General features: G+C 50.2%; 1 protein-coding gene across 1 annotated transcript in view; it reads right to left on the bottom strand.

Annotated features, from left to right (window-relative positions):
• IGSF21 (immunoglobin superfamily member 21) overlaps window positions 1–22,957 on the bottom strand; it is a 400,123-nt gene that overhangs the window by 294,145 nt on the left and 83,021 nt on the right. The window contains exon 2 of the mRNA XM_083161891.1: window positions 4,285–4,397. Within this exon, the coding sequence (XP_083018017.1) occupies window positions 4,285–4,397 (113 nt within the window). The remainder of the gene's footprint in view (window positions 1–4,284; window positions 4,398–22,957) is intronic.

Genomic DNA, 22,957 nt, shown 5'->3' with positions numbered 1-22,957 from the left:
GAGACTAGTACCATCAGTGCCAGTACACGGAGAGGTTACACTGCCTCACAATGGCACACAGCCCTGGTCACTGAGACTAGTACCATCAGTGCCAGTACACGGAGAGGTTACACTGCCTCACAATGGCACACAGCCCTGGTCACTGAGACTAGTACCATCAGTGCCAGTACACGGAGAGGTTACACTGCCTCACAATGGCATACAGCCCTGGTCACTGATACTAGTACCATGAGTGCCAGCACACGGAGAGGTTACACTGCCTCACAATGGCACACAGCCCTGGTCACTGAGACTAGTACCATCAGAGCCAGCACACGGAGAGGTTACAGTGCCTCACAATGGCACACAGCCCTGGTCACTGAGACTAGTACCATCAGAGCCAGCACACGGAGAGGTTACAGTGCCTCACAATGGCACACAGCCCTGGTCACTGAGACTAGTACCATCAGTGCCAGTACACGGAGAGGTTACACTGCCTCACAATGGCACACAGCCCTGGTCACTGAGACTAGTACCATCAGTGCCAGTACACGGAGAGGTTACACTGCCTCACAATGGCACACAGCCATGGTCACTGATACTAGTACCATGAGTGCCAGCACACGGAGAGGTTACACTGCCTCACAATGGCACACAGCCCTGGTCACTGAGACTAGTACCATCAGAGCCAGCACACGGAGAGGTTACAGTGCCTCACAATGGCACACAGCCCTGGTCACTGAGACTAGTACCATCAGAGCCAGCACACGGAGAGGTTACAGTGCCTCACAATGGCACACAGCCCTGGTCACTGAGACTAGTACCATCAGTGCCAGTACACGGAGAGGTTACACTGCCTCACAATGGCACACAGCCCTGGTCACTGAGACTAGTACCATCAGTGCCAGTACACGGAGAGGTTACACTGCCTCACAATGGCACACAGCCATGGTCACTGAGACTAGTACCATCAGTGCCAGTACACGGAGAGGTTACACTGCCTCACAATGGCACACAGCCCTGGTCACTGAGACTAGTACCATCAGTGCCAGTACACGGAGAGGTTACACTGCCTCACAATGGCACACAGCCCTGGTCACTGAGACTAGTACCATCAGTGCCAGTACAAGGAGAGGTTACACTGCCTCACAATGGAACACAGCCCTGGTCACTGAGACGTTACCAGCAGTGCCAGCACACGGAGAGGTTACACTGCCTCACAATGGCACACAGCCCTGGTCACTGAGACTAGTACCATCAGTGCCAGCACACGGAGAGGTTACACTGCCTCACAATGGCACACAGCCCTGGTCACTGAGACTAGTACCATCAGTGCCAGTACACGGAGAGGTTACACTGCCTCACAATGGCACACAGCCCTGGTCACTGAGACTAGTACCATCAGTGCCAGTACACGGAGAGGTTACACTGCCTCACAATGGCACACAGCCCTGGTCACTGAGACGTTACCAGCAGTGCCAGCACACAGAAAGGTCACCGCCTTAGAATGGCACACAGCCCTGGTCACTGAGACTAGTACCATCAGTGCCAGCACACGGAGAGGTTACACTGCCTCACATTGGCACACAGCCCTGGTCACTGAGACTAGTACCATCAGTGCCAGTACACGGAGAGGTTACACTGCCTCACAATGGCACACAGCCCTGGTCACTGAGACTAGTACCATCAGTGCCAGCACACGGAGAGGTTACACTGCCTCACATTGGCACACAGCCCTGGTCACTGAGATTAGTACCATCAGTGCCAGTACACGGAGAGGTTACACTGCCTCACAATGGCACACAGCCCTGGTCACTGAGACTAGTACCATCAGTGCCAGTACACGGAGAGGTTACACTGCCTCACAATGGCACACAGCCCTGATCACTGAGACTAGTACCATCAGTGCCAGTACACGGAGAGGTTACACTGCCTCACAATGGCACACAGCCCTGGTCACTGAGACTAGTACCATCAGTGCCAGTACACGGAGAGGTTACACTGCCTCACAATGGCACACAGCCCTGGTCACTGAGACTAGTACCATCAGTGCCAGTACACGGAGAGGTTACACTGCCTCACAATGGCACACAGCCCTGGTCACTGAGACTAGTACCATCAGTGCCAGTACACGGAGAGGTTACACTGCCTCACAATGGCACACAGCCCTGGTCACTGAGACTAGTACCATCAGAGCCAGCACACAGAGAGGTTACACTGCCTCACAATGGCACACAGCCATGGTCACTGAGACTAGTACCATCAGTGCCAGTACACGGAGAGGTTACACTGCCTCACAATGGCACACAGCCCTGGTCACTGAGACTAGTACCATCAGTGCCAGTACACGGAGAGGTTACACTGCCTCACAATGGCACACAGCCCTGGTCACTGAGACTAGTACCATCAGTGCCAGTACACGGAGAGGTAACACTGCCTCACAATGGCACACAGCCCTGGTCACTGAGACTAGTACCATCAGTGCCAGTACACGGAGAGGTTACACTGCCTCACAATGGCACACAGCCCTGGTCACTGAGACTAGTACCATCAGTGCCAGTACACGGAGAGGTTACACTGCCTCACAATGGCACACAGCCCTGGTCACTGAGACTAGTACCATCAGTGCCAGCACACGGAGAGGTTACACTGCCTCACAATGGCACACAGCCCTGGTCACTGAGACTAGTACCATCAGTGCCAGTACACGGAGAGGTTACACTGCCTCACAATGGCACACAGCCCTGGTCACTGAGACTAGTACCATCAGTGCCAGTACACGGAGAGGTTAAACTGCCTCACAATGGCACACAGCCATGGTCACTGAGACTAGTACCATCAGTGCCAGCACACAGAGAGGTTACACTGCCTCACAATGGCACACAGCCCTGGTCACTGAGACTAGTACCATCAGTGCCAGTACACAGAGAGGTTACACTGCCTCACAATGGCACACAGCCATGGTCACTGAGACTAGTACCATCAGTGCCAGTACACGGAGAGGTTACACTGCCTCACAATGGCACACAGCCATGGTCACTGAGACTAGTACCATCAGTGCCAGCACACAGAGAGGTTACACTGCCTCACAATGGCACACAGCCCTGGTCACTGAGACTAGTACCATCAGTGCCAGTACACAGAGAGGTTACACTGCCTCACAATGGCACACAGTCCTGGTCACTGAGACTAGTACCATCAGTGCCAGTACACGGAGAGGTTACACTGCCTCACAATGGCACACAGCCCTGGTCACTGAGACTAGTACCATCAGTGCCAGCACACGGAGAGGTTACACTGCCTCACAATGGCACACAGCCCTGGTCACTGAGACTAGTACCATCAGTGCCAGCACACGGAGAGGTTACACTGCCTCACAATGGCACACAGCCCTGGTCACTGAGACTAGTACCATCAGTGCCAGCACACGGAGAGGTTACACTGCCTCACAATGGCACACAGCCCTGGTCACTGAGACTAGTACCATCAGTGCCGGTACACGGAGAGGTTACACTGCCTCACAATGGCACACAGCCCTGGTCACTGAGACTAGTACCATCAGTGCCAGTACACGGAGAGGTTACACTGCCTCACAATGGCACACAGCCCTGGTCACTGAGACTAGTACCATCAGTGCCAGCACACGGAGAGGTTACACTGCCTCACAATGGCACACAGCCCTGGTCACTGAGACTAGTACCATCAGTGCCAGCACACGGAGAGGTTACACTGCTCGACAGGGGTAAGGTCGACAGGGTTTTATTTACTGTTTTTTTGAGCCGACATGTGCCGACAGGCGGTATTTCATGCCCTACTATCCGCTAGGGCGTGATGGGAGAATAAAATAGTGTGCCGAGCGTAATGAGGCACCCTGCGCTTAGCCTGGCGAGCACAACGAGCCATGTGTGAGGACGCGGTGGTACGTTTCGGAGTCCATGTAGACACAACATGTGCCGACAGGCGTTATTTCATGCCTCACCATCCACTAGGACATTTTTAACTGTCGACCTTATCTAAGTCGACATTACCCCTGTCGACCTTATCGACCTAACACATGTCGACTCATGTTGACCTTCTTGCATGTAGACCTGTATGTCTATCTAACAACTTGCTGGTGACCAAATGATCCACACCCGTTACAAGGACACGAGACAGTGATGAGCGGGGACAGGTAGGTCAGGGGGAGAAGCATTGTACAATAGAGGACATTGGCTGGTATGAAAGGAGACACACCGAGCAGGCATTCTAACAGTGTATAAAGATGGAGACTACTGCTTCTAGGTACGATTGCGACGTGTTCCTTACCCGGTACCACACGATTTCTCGCATGCGCCCGTCTGTCCTGAAGTTGCATTTCAGAGTCACAGCGTCTCCAACCACCACCGGAGGAAGGGGCTCAATGGTGACTGTCAGGTATCCTGGGGAGACACAAAGTAAAACGTTTGCATTAATTGTGAGGAGACTTACACGTGACACACAGACGGACAAACGGCTCATTCATAGCTAGGATGCCATCACATACTATTGATTGTGAAACTCTTTAGCAGGAAACATCTACTCAGCTTCGTACTCCTGGTAAGTGAGCGGACAGACAGCACCGGACCAAAGATCCATAGTCTCCCTTACAGATGTCTCTGCGTCTGAGCAATAAGCTGGAACCTGAGGCCCATAGATCTGCAGAGTCAATATGGCCCGAGGCCGTGTCCAATGATCTGCTTAGCAGCCTCCAAGCCTAGGACACTACTACCAGTGGGATGTCTTGGGACAAAGCTGGTGACGGCAGATTGGTACCCAGGAGGCTGACTGCAGCGTCTACAGTGTACGTTGGCCGGGCTGGGTAATTCCATAGTGGTCGCCATTGTACTAGACCTAAACTGGGATGGGCCCCTACAATAGGACAGCACAGCCTGCAATCCCATCTACCCACCCTCAATGAACCTAGCCGATGCTTGGGTGTGTCACAATCACTTAGTTGTGTCCGTCCTGGCGCAAGAGGGGACAGAGATGAGAATGACTGGAATTTGGCGTGTGAGCTCAGCTGCGGAGCAAGTGCAGCGCAAAAACTCACAAGATCAGTTTGCGGGACAGACTGACGTGAAACTAATTAAATTCCAGAAACTCAGGGACACGAGCGCCGAGTCACAAGTGGCCCTAGTGTGAGTACACATGAACTTACAAGCCCCACTATTACCAGTGCTGCCCCCTTCTGACACACCTTCACTATGCAGCTAGAACAATAGTCCTTATTGTAGGACTCACAGATGGGGTACACCAGGATTAGCAGTTGCTGTGGACACTATATGGTGGCAGTTCCTGCTGGGACTTGTAGTATGAGAAGATAAGATATTATGAGAGGTGATGATGACATCAGAGGCCCGCCCTCCCAGCAGTTGGGGCCCGCCTTCCGGGGCACTCCCAGACTTCACTGGCTACGTTCATACAGACGGCTCGCACATGCGCACAGTGTACCGTCCTCCGATAATCGCTCATGCTGCCAATTCGCGGGTCTGAATTGGAGCCTAAACCTGGGAGATAAAGTGTATGAAGATGTAGCCAATTAGCGACTGTCCTTTTTCAAACCCAGTCTGTAACATGCCAGTTAGGAGCTGGTTGACTGGCAATTTATCTCTTTCCAAGACTTAGTACATAGACCCCTTAGCACGCGCCCCGCCTGCCCCGGATACTGCGGTAAAACGCTGTCTCATATACCTCTGGATTACATATCAGCGCAAGGCCTTAATCTTGGTAACGAAAGCAATTAGGCGGTGCATGTAGTGGCCCCCAAACGCCCAGGAAACACCCCTCTAGGAGCCTCTCCGCAATTATCGCTCCTGCCAAGAACACAGCCCTCCCTGACTCAGCAGATCATGCCCGCTCTTCTCCGTAAGAGGGAGGTGGGGAATCGGGACTGCGCCCGGGGGCCGCTTACTGCTCCAGAAAGCAGCCATTGCCTTTGAAAGTGAAGGGGTTAATTAAAGAGGGCTCCCATCCATTAAATACATTAAAAAACCTTCTTTCTTCACAAACAAGATTAATTCACTGGCAGAAAGCACCGAGGCTGCTGCTGGCAGGTCATATGCAAATCAGCCTGCAAGCACGCATACAAAGTGATAGAGGGGGGGCGGCTGTTGTACTAAGAGTAGTATACAATATTGTGCGTCTGTGTCCATCACAGGAAACGCACAATGTGTGATCCAGGATCATAATTCCCTCTAACGATATGTATAAATGTTATCTAATTCCTATCCAGAAATAGATATTCCCTGGGGTGGTTCTCAAGGAAGATGAAGCAGCGCAGTCTGCATGGAACAAAGGTATGGGGTGTACAAGTGAGGATGACGGGGGGGTGAGCGCTGGGATTGTGTATGGTCTGCAGTGCTTTATGCATGGTAATAACACTACAACATGCGCTACACATGGGAAGGAGAATTAGTATTCTCATTATCATATATTTACAGTATAATGTACAAAACTGCCCCTGCCTGGAGGTGCTATGTCTAACAGATAATGTCACACCGACACCTGGAGCACGGGGACAATGACACACCGACACCTGGGGTACAGGGACAATGACACACCGACACCTGGTGTACGGGGACGACACACCGACACCTGGGGTACGGGGACAATGACACACCGACACCTGGGGTACGGGGACAATGACACACCGACACCTGGGGTACGGAGACAATGACACACCGACACCTGGGGTACGGGGACAATGACACACCGACACCTGGGGTACGGAGACAATGACACACCGACACCTGGGGTACGGGGACAATGACACACCGACACCTGGGGTACGCGGACAATGACACACCGACACCTGGGGTACGGGGACAATGACACACCAACACCTGGGGTACGGGAACAATGACACACCGACACCTGGGGTACGGGGACAATGACACACCGACACCTGGGGTACGGGGACAATGACACACCGACACCTGGGGTACAGGAACAATACAGGGGTACAGGGACATAGAAACATAGAAACATAGAATTTGACGGCAGAAAAGAACCACTTGGCCCATCTAGTCTGCCCCTTTTTTTAAACATGTTACCTCAAACCATATTTGATCCTTATTTTTTTGTAAGGATATCAATATGCTTATCCCAAGCATGTTTAAATTGTACTACTGTATTTGCGTCTACCACCTCTGTTGGGAGGCTATTCCACTTATCTACTACTCTTTCTGTGAAAAAATTCTTCCTCGCATTTCCCCTGAATCTTCCTCCCTCTAGTTTCAGTGCATGTCCTCGTGTTCTGCTGCTCCTCTTCCTGTGAAGAATGTCTCCCACCTGTACCTTGTTAAAGCCCTTGATATATTTGAAAGTTTCTATCATGTCCCCCCTTTCCCTTCTCTGCTCTAAAGTATACATATTAAGATCTTTTAGTCTTTCCTGGTACGTTTTGTGATGTAGGCCATGCACCATTTTAGTTGCTCTTCTTTGTACAGTCTCTAATGTATTTATATCCTTCTGGAGATATGGCCTCCAGAACTGAACACAATACTCTAGGTGAGGTCGTACCAATGACCTATACAGTGGCATTATTACTTCTTTCTTTCTACTGCTAATACCTCTCCCTATGCAACCAAGCATCTGATTTGCCTTCTTCATTGCTTTGTTACATTGCCTACCTGCTTTTAAGTCCCCTGAAATAGTGACACCTAGATCCCTCTCTTCCTCAGTAGTTTGCATTATAGTGCCATTTATACTATATTGAGTCTTTGGATTTCTGAGACCCAAGTGCATGATTTTGCATTTTTTGGCATTAAACTGTAGTTGCCATTCTCTTGACCATTTCTCTAATCTGCCTAGATCCTCAATCATTTGTTTTACCCCTCCTGGTGTGTCTACCCTGTTGCATACCTTTGTGTCATCTGCAAAAAGGCACATTTTACCCTCAATTCCATTTGCAATATCACCAATAAAGATATTAAAAAGCACCGGTCCAAGTACAGATCCCTGGGGTACTCCACTTGTAACCTTTCCCTCCTTTGACTGTACTCCGTTTACTACAACTCTCTGTTTTCTGTCCTGCAACCACGCTCTTATCCATTCAACCATCTTAGAATCCAATCCCAAGCTTTCAAGTTTATTTAACAGTCTGCGATGTGGGACAGTGTCAAAAGCTTTACTAAAGTCTAGATAAGCTACATCTACAGCCCCACCTTGATCTATTACTTTAGTCACCCAGTCAAAAAAGTCAATAAGATTTGTTTGACATGATCTTCCCCCAGTAAACCCATGCTGTTTTGGATCCTGTAAATTGCTGGTTTTGAGATATTCTACAACTCTTTGTTTTAAGAGTGTTTCCATCAATTTCCCTACTACTGATGTAAGGCTCACTGGTCGATAGTTGCTTACCTCTTCCTTGCTTCCACTTTTGTGCAGTGGGACTACATTCGCTGTGGGACAATTGCACACTGACACCTGTGCGCTGTAACCTCTCTAGAACAGTGTCTCTGTGCACTGTGACCTCTCTAGGACAGTGTCTCTGTGCACTGTAACCTCTCTAGAAGGACAGTCGGAACTTGTTTCCTAGCACGGCCACAACGATCTTGATCTGGGGCATCGCAGGTAAAAAAAATTGCGTCGGGCTAAAAAATCGCATGCGATGCGACCGACGCGATGCCCGCGATTTCCCATAGGGAACAATGTAAAATGCCTCAATTTAATCAAATCAACATAGGGAACAATGTTAAATGGGCCAGAGACCCCAAAAAAAACCCCTGACCAGTGAAATGGCCCCCCAAAAATAGTTAACGCCACCCCACGATCAACGTCAACCCGAAGCGTGGCGAGCGCAGCGAGCCCGCGAGGGGCGGCGGTACGCGTCCTCCGACCTTTTCATACCCCCACTATCCATGTCGGCGTGGAGTTGAGAATAGATTAGTGTGGCGAGCGCAGCGAGCCACTGAGCCCGAAGCGTGGCGAGGGGACGCGGATACCTTCACCGGTAAAAGGCGTCCCTTCGCGGGCTTCACAGGTATCCGCGTCCCCTGGCGGGGCTCGCTGCGCTCGCCACACTATCTATTCTCAACTGCACGCCGACGTGGATAGTGGGGGTATGAAAAGGTCGGAGGACGCGTACCGTCACTATTTTTGGGGGGCCATTTCACTGTTTAGGGGTTTTTTTTGGGGTGTCTGGCCCATTTAACATTGTTCCCTATGTTGATTTGGGTAAATTGAGGCATTTTACATTGTTCCCTATGGGAAATCGCGGGCATCGCGTCGGTAACATCGCATGCTTTTTTTGGCCGCATACGATGCGACCGAGGCGATTTTGACTTTTTCAATGCATTTCAATGGGAAATCGCGGGCATCGCGTCGGTCGCATCGCAGACCATTAAAAATTACCCGCGATGCCCGGGATTGTGGCCGTGCTAGGAAACAAGTACCGGACAGTCTCTGTGTGCTGTAACCTCTCTAGAAGGACAGTCTCTCTGTGCGCTGTAACTTCTCTAGAAGGACAGTCTTTCTGTGCGCTGTGACCCCTCTAGAAGGACAGTCTCTCTGTGCGCAGTAACCTCTCTAGAAGGACAGTCTCTGTGCGCTGTAACCTCTCTAGAAGGACAGTCTCTCTGCACTGTAACCTCTCTAGAAGGACAGTCTCTCTGCACTGTAACCTCTCTAGAAGGACAGTCTCTCTGCACTGTAACCTCTCTAGAAGTACAGTCTCTCTGTGCGCTGTAACCCCTCTAGAAGGACAGTCTCTCTGTGCACAGTAACCTCTCTAGAAGGAAAGTCTCTCTGTGCGCAGAAACCACTGTAGAAGGACAGTCTCTCTGCACTGTAACCTCTCCAGAAGGACAGTCTCTGTGCGCTGTAACCTCTCTAGAAGGACAGTCTCTCTGTGCGCTGTAACCTCTCTAGAAGCACAGTCTCTCTGTGCGCTGTGACCCCTTTAGAAGGACAGTCTCTCTGTGCACTGTAACCTCTCTAGAAGGACAGTCTCTCTGCACTGTAACCTCTCGAGAAGGACAGACTCTCCGCACTGTAACCTCTCTAGAAGTACAGTCTCTCTGTGCGCTGTAACCCCTCTAGAAGGACAGTCTCTCTGTGCACAGTAACCTCTCTAGAAGGACAGTCTCTGTGCGCTGTAACCTCTCTAGAAGGACAGTCTCTCTGCACTGTAACCTCTCTAGAAAGACAGTCTCTCTGTGCACTGTAACCTCTCTAGAAGGAAAGTCTCTCTGTGCGCAGAAACCACTCTAGAAGGACAGTCTCTCTGTGCGCTGTAATCTCTCTAGAAGGAAAGTCTCTCTGTGCGCAGAAACCACTCTAGAAGGACAGTCTCTCTGCACTGTAACCTCTCCAGAAGGACAGTCTCTGTGCGCTGTAACCTCTCTAGAAGGACAGTCTCTCTGTGCGCTGTAACCTCTCTAGAAGGACAGTCTCTCTGTGCGCTGTAACCTCTCTAGAAGGACAGTCTCTCTGTGCGCTGTGACCCCTTTAGAAGGACAGTCTCTCTGTGCGCAGTAACCTCTCTAGAAGGACAGTCTCTGTGCACTGTAACCTCTCTAGAAGGACAGACTTTCTGCACTGTAACCTCTCTAGAAGGAAAGTCTCTCTGTGCGCAGAAACCACTCTAGAAGGACAGTCTCTCTGTGCGCTGTAATCTCTCTAGAAGGAAAGTCTCTCTGTGCGCAGAAACCACTCTAGAAGGACAGTCTCTCTGCACTGTAACCTCTCCAGAAGGACAGTCTCTGTGCGCTGTAACCTCTCTAGAAGGACAGTCTCTCTGTGCGCTGTAACCTATCTAGAAGGACAGTCTCTCTGTGCGCTGTGACCCCTCTAGAAGGACAGTCTCTCTGTGCACAGTAACCACTCTAGAAGGACAGTCTCTGTGCGCTGTAACCTATCTAGAAGAACAGTCTCTCTGCACTGTAACCTCTCTAGAAGGACAGTCTCTCTGTGCACTGTAACCTCTCTAGAAGGACAGTCTCTCTGTGCACAGTAACCTCTCTAGAAGGACAGTCTCTGTGCGCTGTAACCTCTCTAGAAGGACAGTCTCTCTGCATTGTAACCTCTCTAGAAGGACAGTCTCTCTGCACTGTAACCTCTCTAGAAGGACAGTCTCTCTGTGCGCTGTAACCTCTCTAGAAGGACAGTCTCTGTGCGCTGTAACCTCTCTAGAAGGACAGTGTATGTAACCTCTCTAGAAGGATAGTCTCTCTGCACTGTAACCTCTCTAGAAGGACAGTCTCTCTGCACTGTAACCTCTCTAGAAGTAGTCTTTCTGCACTGTAATCTCTCTAGAAGGACAGTCTCTCTGCATGCTGTAACCTCTCTAGAAGGACAGTCTCTCTGTGTGCTGTAACTTCTCTAGAAGGACACTTTCTGTGCGCTGTAACCTCTCTAGAAGGACACTCTCTGTGCGCTGTAACCTCTCTAGAAGGACAGTCTCTGTGCGCTGTAACCTCTCTAGAAGGACAGTCTCTCTGTGCGCTGTAACCTCTCTAGAAGGACAGTCTCTCTGTGCGCTGTAACCCCTCTAGAAGGACAGTCTCTCTGTGCGCTGTAACCTCTCTAGAAGGACAGTCTCTCTAAGCACTGTAACCTCTCTAGAAGGACACTCTCTTTGCGCTGTAACCTCTCTAAAAGAACAGTCTCTCTGCACTGTAACCTCTCTAGAAGGACAGTCTCTATGCACTGTAGCCTCTCTAGAAGGACAGTCTCTCTGTGCGCTGTGACCCCTCTAGAAGGACAGTCTCTCTGTGCACTGTAACCTCTCTAGAAGGACAGTCTCTCTGTGCACAGTAACCTCTCTAGAAGGACAGTCTCTGTGCGCTGTAACCTCTCTAGAAGGACAGTCTCTCTGCATTGTAACCTCTCTAGAAGGACAGTCTCTCTGCATTGTAACCTCTCTAGAAGGACAGTCTCTCTGCACTGTAACCTCTCTAGAAGGACAGTCTCTGTGCGCTGTAACCTCTCTAGAAGGACAGTCTCTGTGCGCTGTAACCTCTCTAGAAGGACAGTGTATGCAACCTCTCTAGAAGGATAGTCTCTCTGCACTGTAACCTCTCTAGAAGGACAGTCTCTCTGCACTGTAACCTCTCTAGAAGTACAGTCTTTCTGCACTGTAATCTATCTAGAAGGACAATCTCTCTGCATGCTGTAACCTCTCTAGAAGGACAGTCTCTCTGTGTGCTGTAACTTCTCTAGAAGGACACTCTCTGTGCGCTGTAACCTCTCTAGAAGGACACTCTTTGTGCGCTGTAACCTCTCTAGAAGGAAGTCTCTCTGTGCGCTGTAACCTCTCTAGAAGGACAGTCTCTCTGTGCACTGTAACCCCGCTAGAAGGACAGTCTCTCTGTGCGCTGTAACCTCTCTAGAAGGACAGTCTCTCTGAGCACTGTAACCTCTCTAGAAGGACACTCTCTTTGCGCTGTAACCTCTCTAGAAGGACAGTCTCTCTGTGCGCTGTAACCTCTCTAGAAGGACAGTCTCTCTGTGCGCTGTAACCTCTCTAGAAGGAAAGTCTCTCTGTGCGCAGAAACCACTCTAGAAGGACAGTCTCTCTGTGCGCTGTAACCTCTCTAGAAGGAAAGTCTCTCTGTGCGCAGAAACCACTGTAGAAGGACAGTCTCTCTGCACTGTAACCTCTCCAGAAGGACAGTCTCTGTGCGCTGTAACCTCTCTAGAAGGACAGTCTCTCTGTGCGCTGTAACCTCTCTAGAAGCACAGTCTCTCTGTGCGCTGTGACCCCTTTAGAAGGACAGTCTCTCTGTGTACTGTAACCTCTCTAGAAGGACAGTCTCTCTGCACTGTAACCTCTCTAGAAGGACAGTCTCTCTGCACTGTAACCTCTCTAGAAGGACAGTCTCTCCGCACTGTAACCTCTCTAGAAGTACAGTCTCTCTGTGCGCTGTAACCCCTCTAGAAGGACAGTCTCTCTGTGCACAGTAACCTCTCTAGAAGGACAGTCTCTGTGCGCTGTAACCTATCTAGAAGGACAGTCTTTCTGCACTGTAACCTCTCTAGAAGGACAGTCTCTCTGTGCGCTGTAACCTCTCTAGAAGGAAAGTCTCTCTGTGCGCAGAAACCACTCTAGAAGGACAGTCTCTCTGTGCGCTGTAATCTCTCTAGAAGGAAAGTCTCTCTGTGCGCAGAAACCACTCTAGAAGGACAGTCTCTCTGCACTTTAACCTCTCCAGAAGGACAGTCTCTGTGCGCTGTAACCTCTCTAGAAGGACAGTCTCTCTGTGCGCTGTAACCTCTCTAGAAGCACAGTCTCTCTGTGCGCTGTGACCCCTTTAGAAGGACAGTCTCTCTGTGCGCAGTAACCTCTCTAGAAGGACAGTCTCTGTGCACTGTAACCTCTCTAGAAGGACAGACTTTCTGCACTGTAACCTCTCTAAAAGTACAGTCTCTCTGTGCGCTGTAACCCCTCTAGAAGGACAGTCTCTCTGTGCACAGTAACCACTCTAGAAGGACAGTCTATGTGCGCTGTAACCTATCTAGAAGAACAGTCTCTCTGCACTGTAACCTCTCTAGAAGGACAGTCTCTCTGTGCGCTGTGACCCCTCTAGAAGGACAGTCTCTCTGTGCACTGTAACCTCTCTAGAAGGACAGTCTCTCTGTGCACAGTAACCTCTCTAGAAGGACAGTCTCTGTGCACTGTAACCTCTCTAGAAGGACAGTCTCTCTGCATTGTAACCTCTCTAGAAGGACAGTCTCTCTGCACTGTAACCTCTCTAGAAGGACAGTCTCTCTGTGCGCTGTAACCTCTCTAGAAGGACAGTCTCTGTGCGCTGTAACCTCTCTAGAAGGACAGTGTATGTAACCTCTCTAGAAGGATAGTCTCTCTGCACTGTAACCGCTCTAGAAGGACAGTCTCTCTGCACTGTAACCTCTCTATAAGTAGTCTTTCTGCACTGTAATCTCTCTAGAAGGACAGTCTCTCTGCATGCTGTAACCTCTCTAGAAGGATAGTCTCTCTGTGTGCTGTAACTTCTCTAGAAGGACACTCTCTGTGCGCTGTAACCTCTCTAGAAGGACAGTCTCTCTGTGCGCTGTAACCTCTCTAGAAGGACAGTCTCTCTGTGCGCTGTAACCCCTCTAGAAGGACAGTCTCTCTGTGCGCTGTAACCTCTCTAGAAGGACAGTCTCTCTTAGCACTGTAACCTCTCTAGAAGGACACTCTCTTTGCGCTGTAACCTCTCTAAAAGAACAGTCTCTCTGCACTGTAACCTCTCTAGAAGGACAGTCTCTATGCACTGTAGCCTCTCTAGAAGGACAGTCTCTCTGTGCGCTGTAACCTCTCTAGAAGGAAAGTCTCTCTGTGCGCAGAAACCACTCTAGAAGGACAGTCTCTCTGTGCGCTGTAATCTCTCTAGAAGGAAAGTCTCTCTGTGCGCAGAAACCACTCTAGAAGGACAGTCTCTCTGCACTTTAACCTCTCCAGAAGGACAGTCTCTGTGCGCTGTAACCTCTCTAGAAGGACAGTCTCTCTGTGCGCTGTAACCTCTCTAGAAGCACAGTCTCTCTGTGCGCTGTGACCCCTTTAGAAGGACAGTCTCTCTGTGCGCAGTAACCTCTCTAGAAGGACAGTCTCTGTGCACTGTAACCTCTCTAGAAGGACAGACTTTCTGCACTGTAACCTCTCTAAAAGTACAGTCTCTCTGTGCGCTGTAACCCCTCTAGAAGGACAGTCTCTCTGTGCACAGTAACCACTCTAGAAGGACAGTCTATGTGCGCTGTAACCTATCTAGAAGAACAGTCTCTCTGCACTGTAACCTCTCTAGAAGGACAGTCTCTCTGTGCGCTGTGACCCCTCTAGAAGGACAGTCTCTCTGTGCACTGTAACCTCTCTAGAAGGACAGTCTCTCTGTGCACAGTAACCTCTCTAGAAGGACAGTCTCTGTGCACTGTAACCTCTCTAGAAGGACAGTCTCTCTGCATTGTAACCTCTCTAGAAGGACAGTCTCTCTGCACTGTAACCTCTCTAGAAGGACAGTCTCTCTGTGCGCTGTAACCTCTCTAGAAGGACAGTCTCTGTGCGCTGTAACCTCTCTAGAAGGACAGTGTATGTAACCTCTCTAGAAGGATAGTCTCTCTGCACTGTAACCGCTCTAGAAGGACAGTCTCTCTGCACTGTAACCTCTCTATAAGTAGTCTTTCTGCACTGTAATCTCTCTAGAAGGACAGTCTCTCTGCATGCTGTAACCTCTCTAGAAGGACAGTCTCTCTGTGTGCTGTAACTTCTCTAGAAGGACACTCTCTGTGCGCTGTAACCTCTCTAGAAGGACAGTCTCTCTGTGCGCTGTAACCTCTCTAGAAGGACAGTCTCTCTGTGCGCTGTAACCCCTCTAGAAGGACAGTCTCTCTGTGCGCTGTAACCTCTCTAGAAGGACAGTCTCTCTTAGCACTGTAACCTCTCTAGAAGGACACTCTCTTTGCGCTGTAACCTCTCTAAAAGAACAGTCTCTCTGCACTGTAACCTCTCTAGAAGGACAGTCTCTATGCACTGTAGCCTCTCTAGAAGGACAGTCTCTCTGTGCGCTGTGACCCCTCTAGAAGGACAGTCTCTCTGTGCACTGTAACCTCTCTAGAAGGACAGTCTCTCTGTGCAAAGTAACCTCTCTAGAAGGACAGTCTCTGTGCGCTGTAACCTCTCTAGAAGGACAGTCTCTCTGCATTGTAACCTCTCTAGAAGGACAGTCTCTCTGCACTGTAACCTCTCTAGAAGGACAGTCTCTGTGCGCTGTAACCTCTCTAGAAGGACAGTCTCTGTGCGCTGTAACCTCTCTAGAAGGACAGTGTATGCAACCTCTCTAGAAGGATAGTCTCTCTGTGTGCTGTAACTTCTCTAGAAGGACACTCTCTGTGCGCTGTAACCTCTCTAGAAGGACAGTCTCTCTGTGCGCTGTAACCCCTCTAGAAGGACAGTCTCTCTGTGCGCTGTAACCTCTCTAGAAGGACAGTCTCTCTGTGTGCTGTAACTTCTCTAGAAGGACACTCTCTGTGCGCTGTAACCTCTCTAGAAGGACACTCTCTGTGCGCTGTAACCTCTCTAGAAGGACAGTCTCTCTGTGCGCTGTAACCTCTCTAGAAGGACAGTCTCTCTGTGCGCTGTAACCTCTCTAGAAGGACAGTCTCTCTGTGCACTGTAACCCCTCTAGAAGGACAGTCTCTCTGTGCGCTGTAACCTCTCTAGAAGGACAGTCTCTCTGAGCACTGTAACCTCTCTAGAAGGACACTCTCTTTGCGCTGTAACCTCTCTAGAAGGACAGTCTCTCTGTGCGCTGTAACCTCTCTAGAAGGACAGTCTCTCTGTGCACTGTAACCTCTCTAGAAGGACAGTCTCTCTGTGTGCTGTAACCTCTCTAGAAGGACAGTCTCTCTGTGCACTGTAACCCCTCCAGAAGGACAGTCTCTCTGTGCGCTGTAACCTCTCTAGAAGGACATTCTCTCTGTGCACTGTAACCTCTCTAGAAGGACAGTGTCTCTGTGCGCTGTAACCTCTCTAGAAGGACAGTGTCTCTGTGCGCTGTAACCTCTCTAGAAGGACAGTGTCTCTGTGCGCTGGAACCTCTCTAGAAGGACACTCTCTGTGCGCTGTAACCTCTCTAGAAGGACAGTCTCTCTGTGCGCTGTAACCTCTCTAGAAGGACAGTCTCTCTGTGCGCTGTAACCTCTCTAGAAGGACAGTCTCTCTGTGTGCTGTAACCCCTCTAGAAGGACAGTCTCTCTGTGCGCTGTAACCTCTCTAGAAGGACAGTCTCTCTGAGCGCTGTAACCTCTCTAGAAGGACAGTCTCTTTGCGCTGTAACCTCTCTAGAAGGACAGTCTCTCTGTGCGCTGTAACCGCTCTAGGACAGTCTCTCTGTGCGCTGTAACCTCTCTAGAAGGACAGTCTCTCTGTGTGCTGTAACCTCTCTAGAAGGACAGTCTCTCTGTGCACTGTAACCTCTCTAGAAGGACAGTCTCTCTGTGCACTGTAACCCCTCCAGAAGGACAGTCTCTCTGTGCACTGTAACCGCTCTAGAAGGACAGTCTTTGTGCGCTGTAACCTCTCTAGAAGGACAGTGTCTCTGTGCGCTGTAACCTCTCTAGAAGGACAGTCTTTGTGCGCTGTAACCTCTCTAGAAGGACAGTCTCTCGTTGTGCTGTAACTTCTCTAGAAGGACACTCTCTGTGCGCTGTAACCTCTCTAGAAGGACAGTCTCTCTGTGCGCTGTAACCTCTCTAGAAGGACAGTCTCTCTGTGCGCTGTAACCTCTCTAGAAGGACAGTCTCTCTGTGTGCTGTAACCCCTCTAGAAGGACAGTCTCTCTGTGCGCTGTAACCTCTCTAGAAGGACAGTCTCTCTGAGCGCTGTAACCTCTCTAGAAGGACAGTCTCTTTGCGCTGTAACCTCTCTAGAAGGACAGTCTCTCTGTGCGCTGTAACCGCTCTAGAAGGACAGTCTCTCTGTGCGCTGTAACCTCTCTAGAAGGACAGTCTCTCTGAGCACTGTAACCTCTCTAGAAGGACACTCTCTTTGCGCTGTAACCTCTCTAGAAGGACAGTCTCTCTGTGCGCTGTAACCTCTCTAGAAGGACAGTCTCTCTGTGCACTGTAACCTCTCTAGAAGGACAGTCTCTCTGTGTGCTGTAACCTCTCTAGAAGGACAGTCTCTCTGTGCACTGTAACCCCTCCAGAAGGACAGTCTCTCTGTGCGCTGTAACCTCTCTAGAAGGACATTCTCTCTGTGCACTGTAACCTCTCTAGAAGGACAGTGTCTCTGTGCGCTGTAACCTCTCTAGAAGGACAGTGTCTCTGTGCGCTGTAACCTCTCTAGAAGGACAGTGTCTCTGTGCGCTGGAACCTCTCTAGAAGGACACTCTCTGTGCGCTGTAACCTCTCTAGAAGGACAGTCTCTCTGTGCGCTGTAACCTCTCTAGAAGGACAGTCTCTCTGTGCGCTGTAACCTCTCTAGAAGGACAGTCTCTCTGTGTGCTGTAACCCCTCTAGAAGGACAGTCTCTCTGTGCGCTGTAACCTCTCTAGAAGGACAGTCTCTCTGAGCACTGTAACCTCTCTAGAAGGACAGTCTCTTTGCGCTGTAACCTCTCTAGAAGGACAGTGTCTCTGTGCGCTGTAACCGCTCTAGAAGGACAGTCTCTCTGTGCGCTGTAACCTCTCTAGAAGGACAGTCTCTCTGTGCACTGTAACCTCTCTAGAAGGACAGTCTCTCTGTGCACTGTAACCCCTCCAGAAGGACAGTCTCTCTGTGCACTGTAACCGCTCTAGAAGGACAGTCTTTGTGCGCTGTAACCTCTCTAGAAGGACAGTGTCTCTGTGCGCTGTAACCTCTCTAGAAGGATAGTCTTTGTGCGCTGTAACCTCTCTAGAAGGACAGTCTTTGTGCGCTGTAACCTCTCTAGAAGGACAGTCTCTCTGTGCGCTGCAACTTTTCTAGAAGGACATTCTCACTGCACTGTAACCTATCTAGAAGGACAGTCTCTCTGTGCACTGTAACCTCTCTAGAAGGACAGTCTCTGTGCGCTGTAACCTCTCTAGAAGGACAGTTTCTCTGTGCGCTGTAACCTCTCTAGAAGGACAGTCTCTGTGCGCTGTAACCTATCTAGAAGGACAGTCTCTCTGTGTGCTGTAACCTCTCTAGAAGGACAGTCTCTCTGTGCACTGTAACCTCTCTAGAAGGACAGTCTCTCTGTGCACTGTAACCTCTCTAGAAGGACATTCTCACTGCACTGTAACTGCTCTAGAAGGACAGTCTCTCTGTGTGCTGTAACCTCTCTAGAAGGACAGTCTCTCTGTGCACTGTAACCCCTCCAGAAGGACAGTCTCTCTGTGCGCTGTAACCTCTCTAGAAGGACATTCTCTCTGTGCACTGTAACCTCTCTAGAAGGACAGTGTCTCTGTGCGCTGTAACCTCTCTAGAAGGACAGTGTCTCTGTGCACTGTAACCTCTCTAGAAGGACAGTCTCTCTGTGCACTGTAACCTCTCTAGAAGGACATTCTCACTGCACTGTAACTGCTCTAGAAGGACAGTCTCTCTGTGTGCTGTAACCTCTCTAGAAGGACAGTCTCTCTGTGCACTGTAACCCCTCCAGAAGGACAGTCTCTCTGTGCGCTGTAACCTCTCTAGAAGGACATTCTCTCTGTGCACTGTAACCTCTCTAGAAGGACAGTGTCTCTGTGCGCTGTAACCTCTCTAGAAGGACAGTGTCTCTGTGCGCTGTAACCTCTCTAGAAGGACAGTGTCTCTGTGCGCTGGAACCTCTCTAGAAGGACACTCTCTGTGCGCTGTAACCTCTCTAGAAGGACAGTCTCTCTGTGCGCTGTAACCTCTCTAGAAGGACAGTCTCTCTGTGCGCTGTAACCTCTCTAGAAGGACAGTCTCTCTGTGTGCTGTAACCCCTCTAGAAGGACAGTCTCTCTGTGCGCTGTAACCTCTCTAGAAGGACAGTCTCTCTGAGCACTGTAACCTCTCTAGAAGGACAGTCTCTTTGCGCTGTAACCTCTCTAGAAGGACAGTCTCTCTGTGCGCTGTAACCGCTCTAGAAGGACAGTCTCTCTGTGCGCTGTAACCTCTCTAGAAGGACAGTCTCTCTGTGTGCTGTTACCTCTCTAGAAGGACAGTCTCTCTGTGCACTGTAACCTCTCTAGAAGGACAGTCTCTCTGTGCACTGTAACCCCTCCAGAAGGACAGTCTCTCTGTGCACTGTAACCGCTCTAGAAGGACAGTCTTTGTGCGCTGTAACCTCTCTAGAAGGACAGTGTCTCTGTGCGCTGTAACCTCTCTAGAAGGACAGTCTTTGTGCGCTGTAACCTCTCTAGAAGGACAGTCTCTCTGTGTGCTGTAACTTCTCTAGTAGGACACTCTCTGTGCGCTGTAACCTCTCTAGAAGGACACTCTCTGTGCGCTGTAACCTCTCTAGAAGGACAGTCTCTCTGTGCGCTGTAACCCCTCTAGAAGGACAGTCTCTCTGTGCGCTGTAACCTCTCTAGAAGGACAGTCTCTCTTAGCACTGTAACCTCTCTAGAAGGACACTCTCTTTGCGCTGTAACCTCTCTAAAAGAACAGTCTCTCTGCACTGTAACCTCTCTAGAAGGACAGTCTCTATGCACTGTAGCCTCTCTAGAAGGACAGTCTCTCTGTGCGCTGTGACCCCTCTAGAAGGACAGTCTCTCTGTGCACTGTAACCTCTCTAGAAGGACAGTCTCTCTGTGCACAGTAACCTCTCTAGAAGGACAGTCTCTGTGCGCTGTAACCTCTCTAGAAGGACAGTCTCTCTGCATTGTAACCTCTCTAGAAGGACAGTCTCTCTGCACTGTAACCTCTCTAGAAGGACAGTCTCTGTGCGCTGTAACCTCTCTAGAAGGACAGTCTCTGTGCGCTGTAACCTCTCTAGAAGGACAGTGTATGCAACCTCTCTAGAAGGATAGTCTCTCTGTGTGCTGTAACTTCTCTAGAAGGACACTCTCTGTGCGCTGTAACCTCTCTAGAAGGACAGTCTCTCTGTGCGCTGTAACCCCTTTAGAAGGACAGTCTCTCTGTGCGCTGTAACCTCTCTAGAAGGACAGTCTCTCTGTGTGCTGTAACTTCTCTAGAAGGACACTCTCTGTGCGCTGTAACCTCTCTAGAAGGACACTCTCTGTGCGCTGTAACCTCTCTAGGACAGTCTCTCTGTGCGCTGTAACCTCTCTAGAAGGACAGTCTCTCTGTGCGCTGTAACCTCTCTAGAAGGACAGTCTCTCTGTGCACTGTAACCCCTCTAGAAGGACAGTCTCTCTGTGCGCTGTAACCTCTCTAGAAGGACAGTCTCTCTGAGCACTGTAACCTCTCTAGAAGGACACTCTCTTTGCGCTGTAACCTCTCTAGAAGGACAGTCTCTCTGTGCGCTGTAACCTCTCTAGAAGGACAGTCTCTCTGTGCACTGTAACCTCTCTAGAAGGACAGTCTCTCTGTGTGCTGTAACCTCTCTAGAAGGACAGTCTCTCTGTGCACTGTAACCCCTCCAGAAGGACAGTCTCTCTGTGCGCTGTAACCTCTCTAGAAGGACATTCTCTCTGTGCACTGTAACCTCTCTAGAAGGACAGTGTCTCTGTGCGCTGTAACCTCTCTAGAAGGACAGTGTCTCTGTGCGCTGTAACCTCTCTAGAAGGACAGTGTCTCTGTGCGCTGGAACCTCTCTAGAAGGACACTCTCTGTGCGCTGTAACCTCTCTAGAAGGACAGTCTCTCTGTGCGCTGTAACCTCTCTAGAAGGACAGTCTCTCTGTGCGCTGTAACCTCTCTAGAAGGACAGTCTCTCTGTGTGCTGTAACCCCTCTAGAAGGACAGTCTCTCTGTGCGCTGTAACCTCTCTAGAAGGACAGTCTCTCTGAGCGCTGTAACCTCTCTAGAAGGACAGTCTCTTTGCGCTGTAACCTCTCTAGAAGGACAGTCTCTCTGTGCGCTGTAACCGCTCTAGAAGGACAGTCTCTCTGTGCGCTGTAACCTCTCTAGAAGGACAGTCTCTCTGTGTGCTGTAACCTCTCTAGAAGGACAGTCTCTCTGTGCACTGTAACCTCTCTAGAAGGACAGTCTCTCTGTGCACTGTAACCGCTCTAGAAGGACAGTCTTTGTGCGCTGTAACCTCTCTAGAAGGACAGTGTCTCTGTGCGCTGTAACCTCTCTAGAAGGACAGTCTTTGTGCGCTGTAACCTCTCTAGAAGGACAGTCTCTCGTTGTGCTGTAACTTCTCTAGAAGGACACTCTCTGTGCGCTGTAACCTCTCTAGAAGGACACTCTCTGTGCGCTGTAACCTCTCTAGAAGGACAGTCTCTCTGTGCGCTGTAACCTCTCTAGAAGGACAGTCTCTCTGTGCGCTGTAACCTCTCTAGAAGGACAGTCTCTCTGTGCGCTGTAACCTCTCTAGAAGGACAGTCTCTCTGTGCACTGTAACCCCTCTAGAAGGACAGTCTCTCTGTGCGCTGTAACCTCTCTAGAAGGACAGTCTCTCTGAGCACTGTAACCTCTCTAGAAGGACACTCTCTTTGCGCTGTAACCTCTCTAGAAGGACAGTCTCTCTGTGCGCTGTAACCTCTCTAGAAGGACAGTCTCTCTGTGCACTGTAACCTCTCTAGAAGGACAGTCTCTCTGTGTGCTGTAACCTCTCTAGAAGGACAGTCTCTCTGTGCACTGTAACCCCTCCAGAAGGACAGTCTCTCTGTGCGCTGTAACCTCTCTAGAAGGACATTCTCTCTGTGCACTGTAACCTCTCTAGAAGGACAGTGTCTCTGTGCGCTGTAACCTCTCTAGAAGGACAGTGTCTCTGTGCGCTGGAACCTCTCTAGAAGGACACTCTCTGTGCGCTGTAACCTCTCTAGAAGGACAGTCTCTCTGTGCGCTGTAACCTCTCTAGAAGGACAGTCTCTCTGTGCGCTGTAACCTCTCTAGAAGGACAGTCTCTCTGTGTGCTGTAACCCCTCTAGAAGGACAGTCTCTCTGTGCGCTGTAACCTCTCTAGAAGGACAGTCTCTCTGAGCACTGTAACCTCTCTAGAAGGACAGTCTCTTTGCGCTGTAACCTCTCTAGAAGGACAGTGTCTCTGTGCGCTGTAACCGCTCTAGAAGGACAGTCTCTCTGTGCGCTGTAACCTCTCTAGAAGGACAGTCTCTCTGTGCACTGTAACCTCTCCAGAAGGACAGTCTCTCTGTGCACTGTAACCCCTCCAGAAGGACAGTCTCTCTGTGCACTGTAACCGCTCTAGAAGGACAGTCTTTGTGCGCTGTAACCTCTCTAGAAGGACAGTGTCTCTGTGCGCTGTAACCTCTCTAGAAGGATAGTCTTTGTGCGCTGTAACCTCTCTAGAAGGACAGTCTTTGTGCGCTGTAACCTCTCTAGAAGGACAGTCTCTCTGTGCGCTGCAACTTTTCTAGAAGGACATTCTCACTGCACTGTAACCTATCTAGAAGGACAGTCTCTCTGTGCACTGTAACCTCTCTAGAAGGACAGTCTCTGTGCGCTGT

This window comes from Crinia signifera, chromosome 19, assembly GCF_055691185.1.
Source record: "Crinia signifera chromosome 19, ASM5569118v1, whole genome shotgun sequence".
Classification (NCBI taxonomy): Eukaryota; Metazoa; Chordata; class Amphibia; order Anura; family Myobatrachidae; genus Crinia; species Crinia signifera.
The sequence above is the reverse complement of the archived record's forward strand: the minus strand, read 5'-3'. Positions and strand labels throughout refer to the sequence as shown.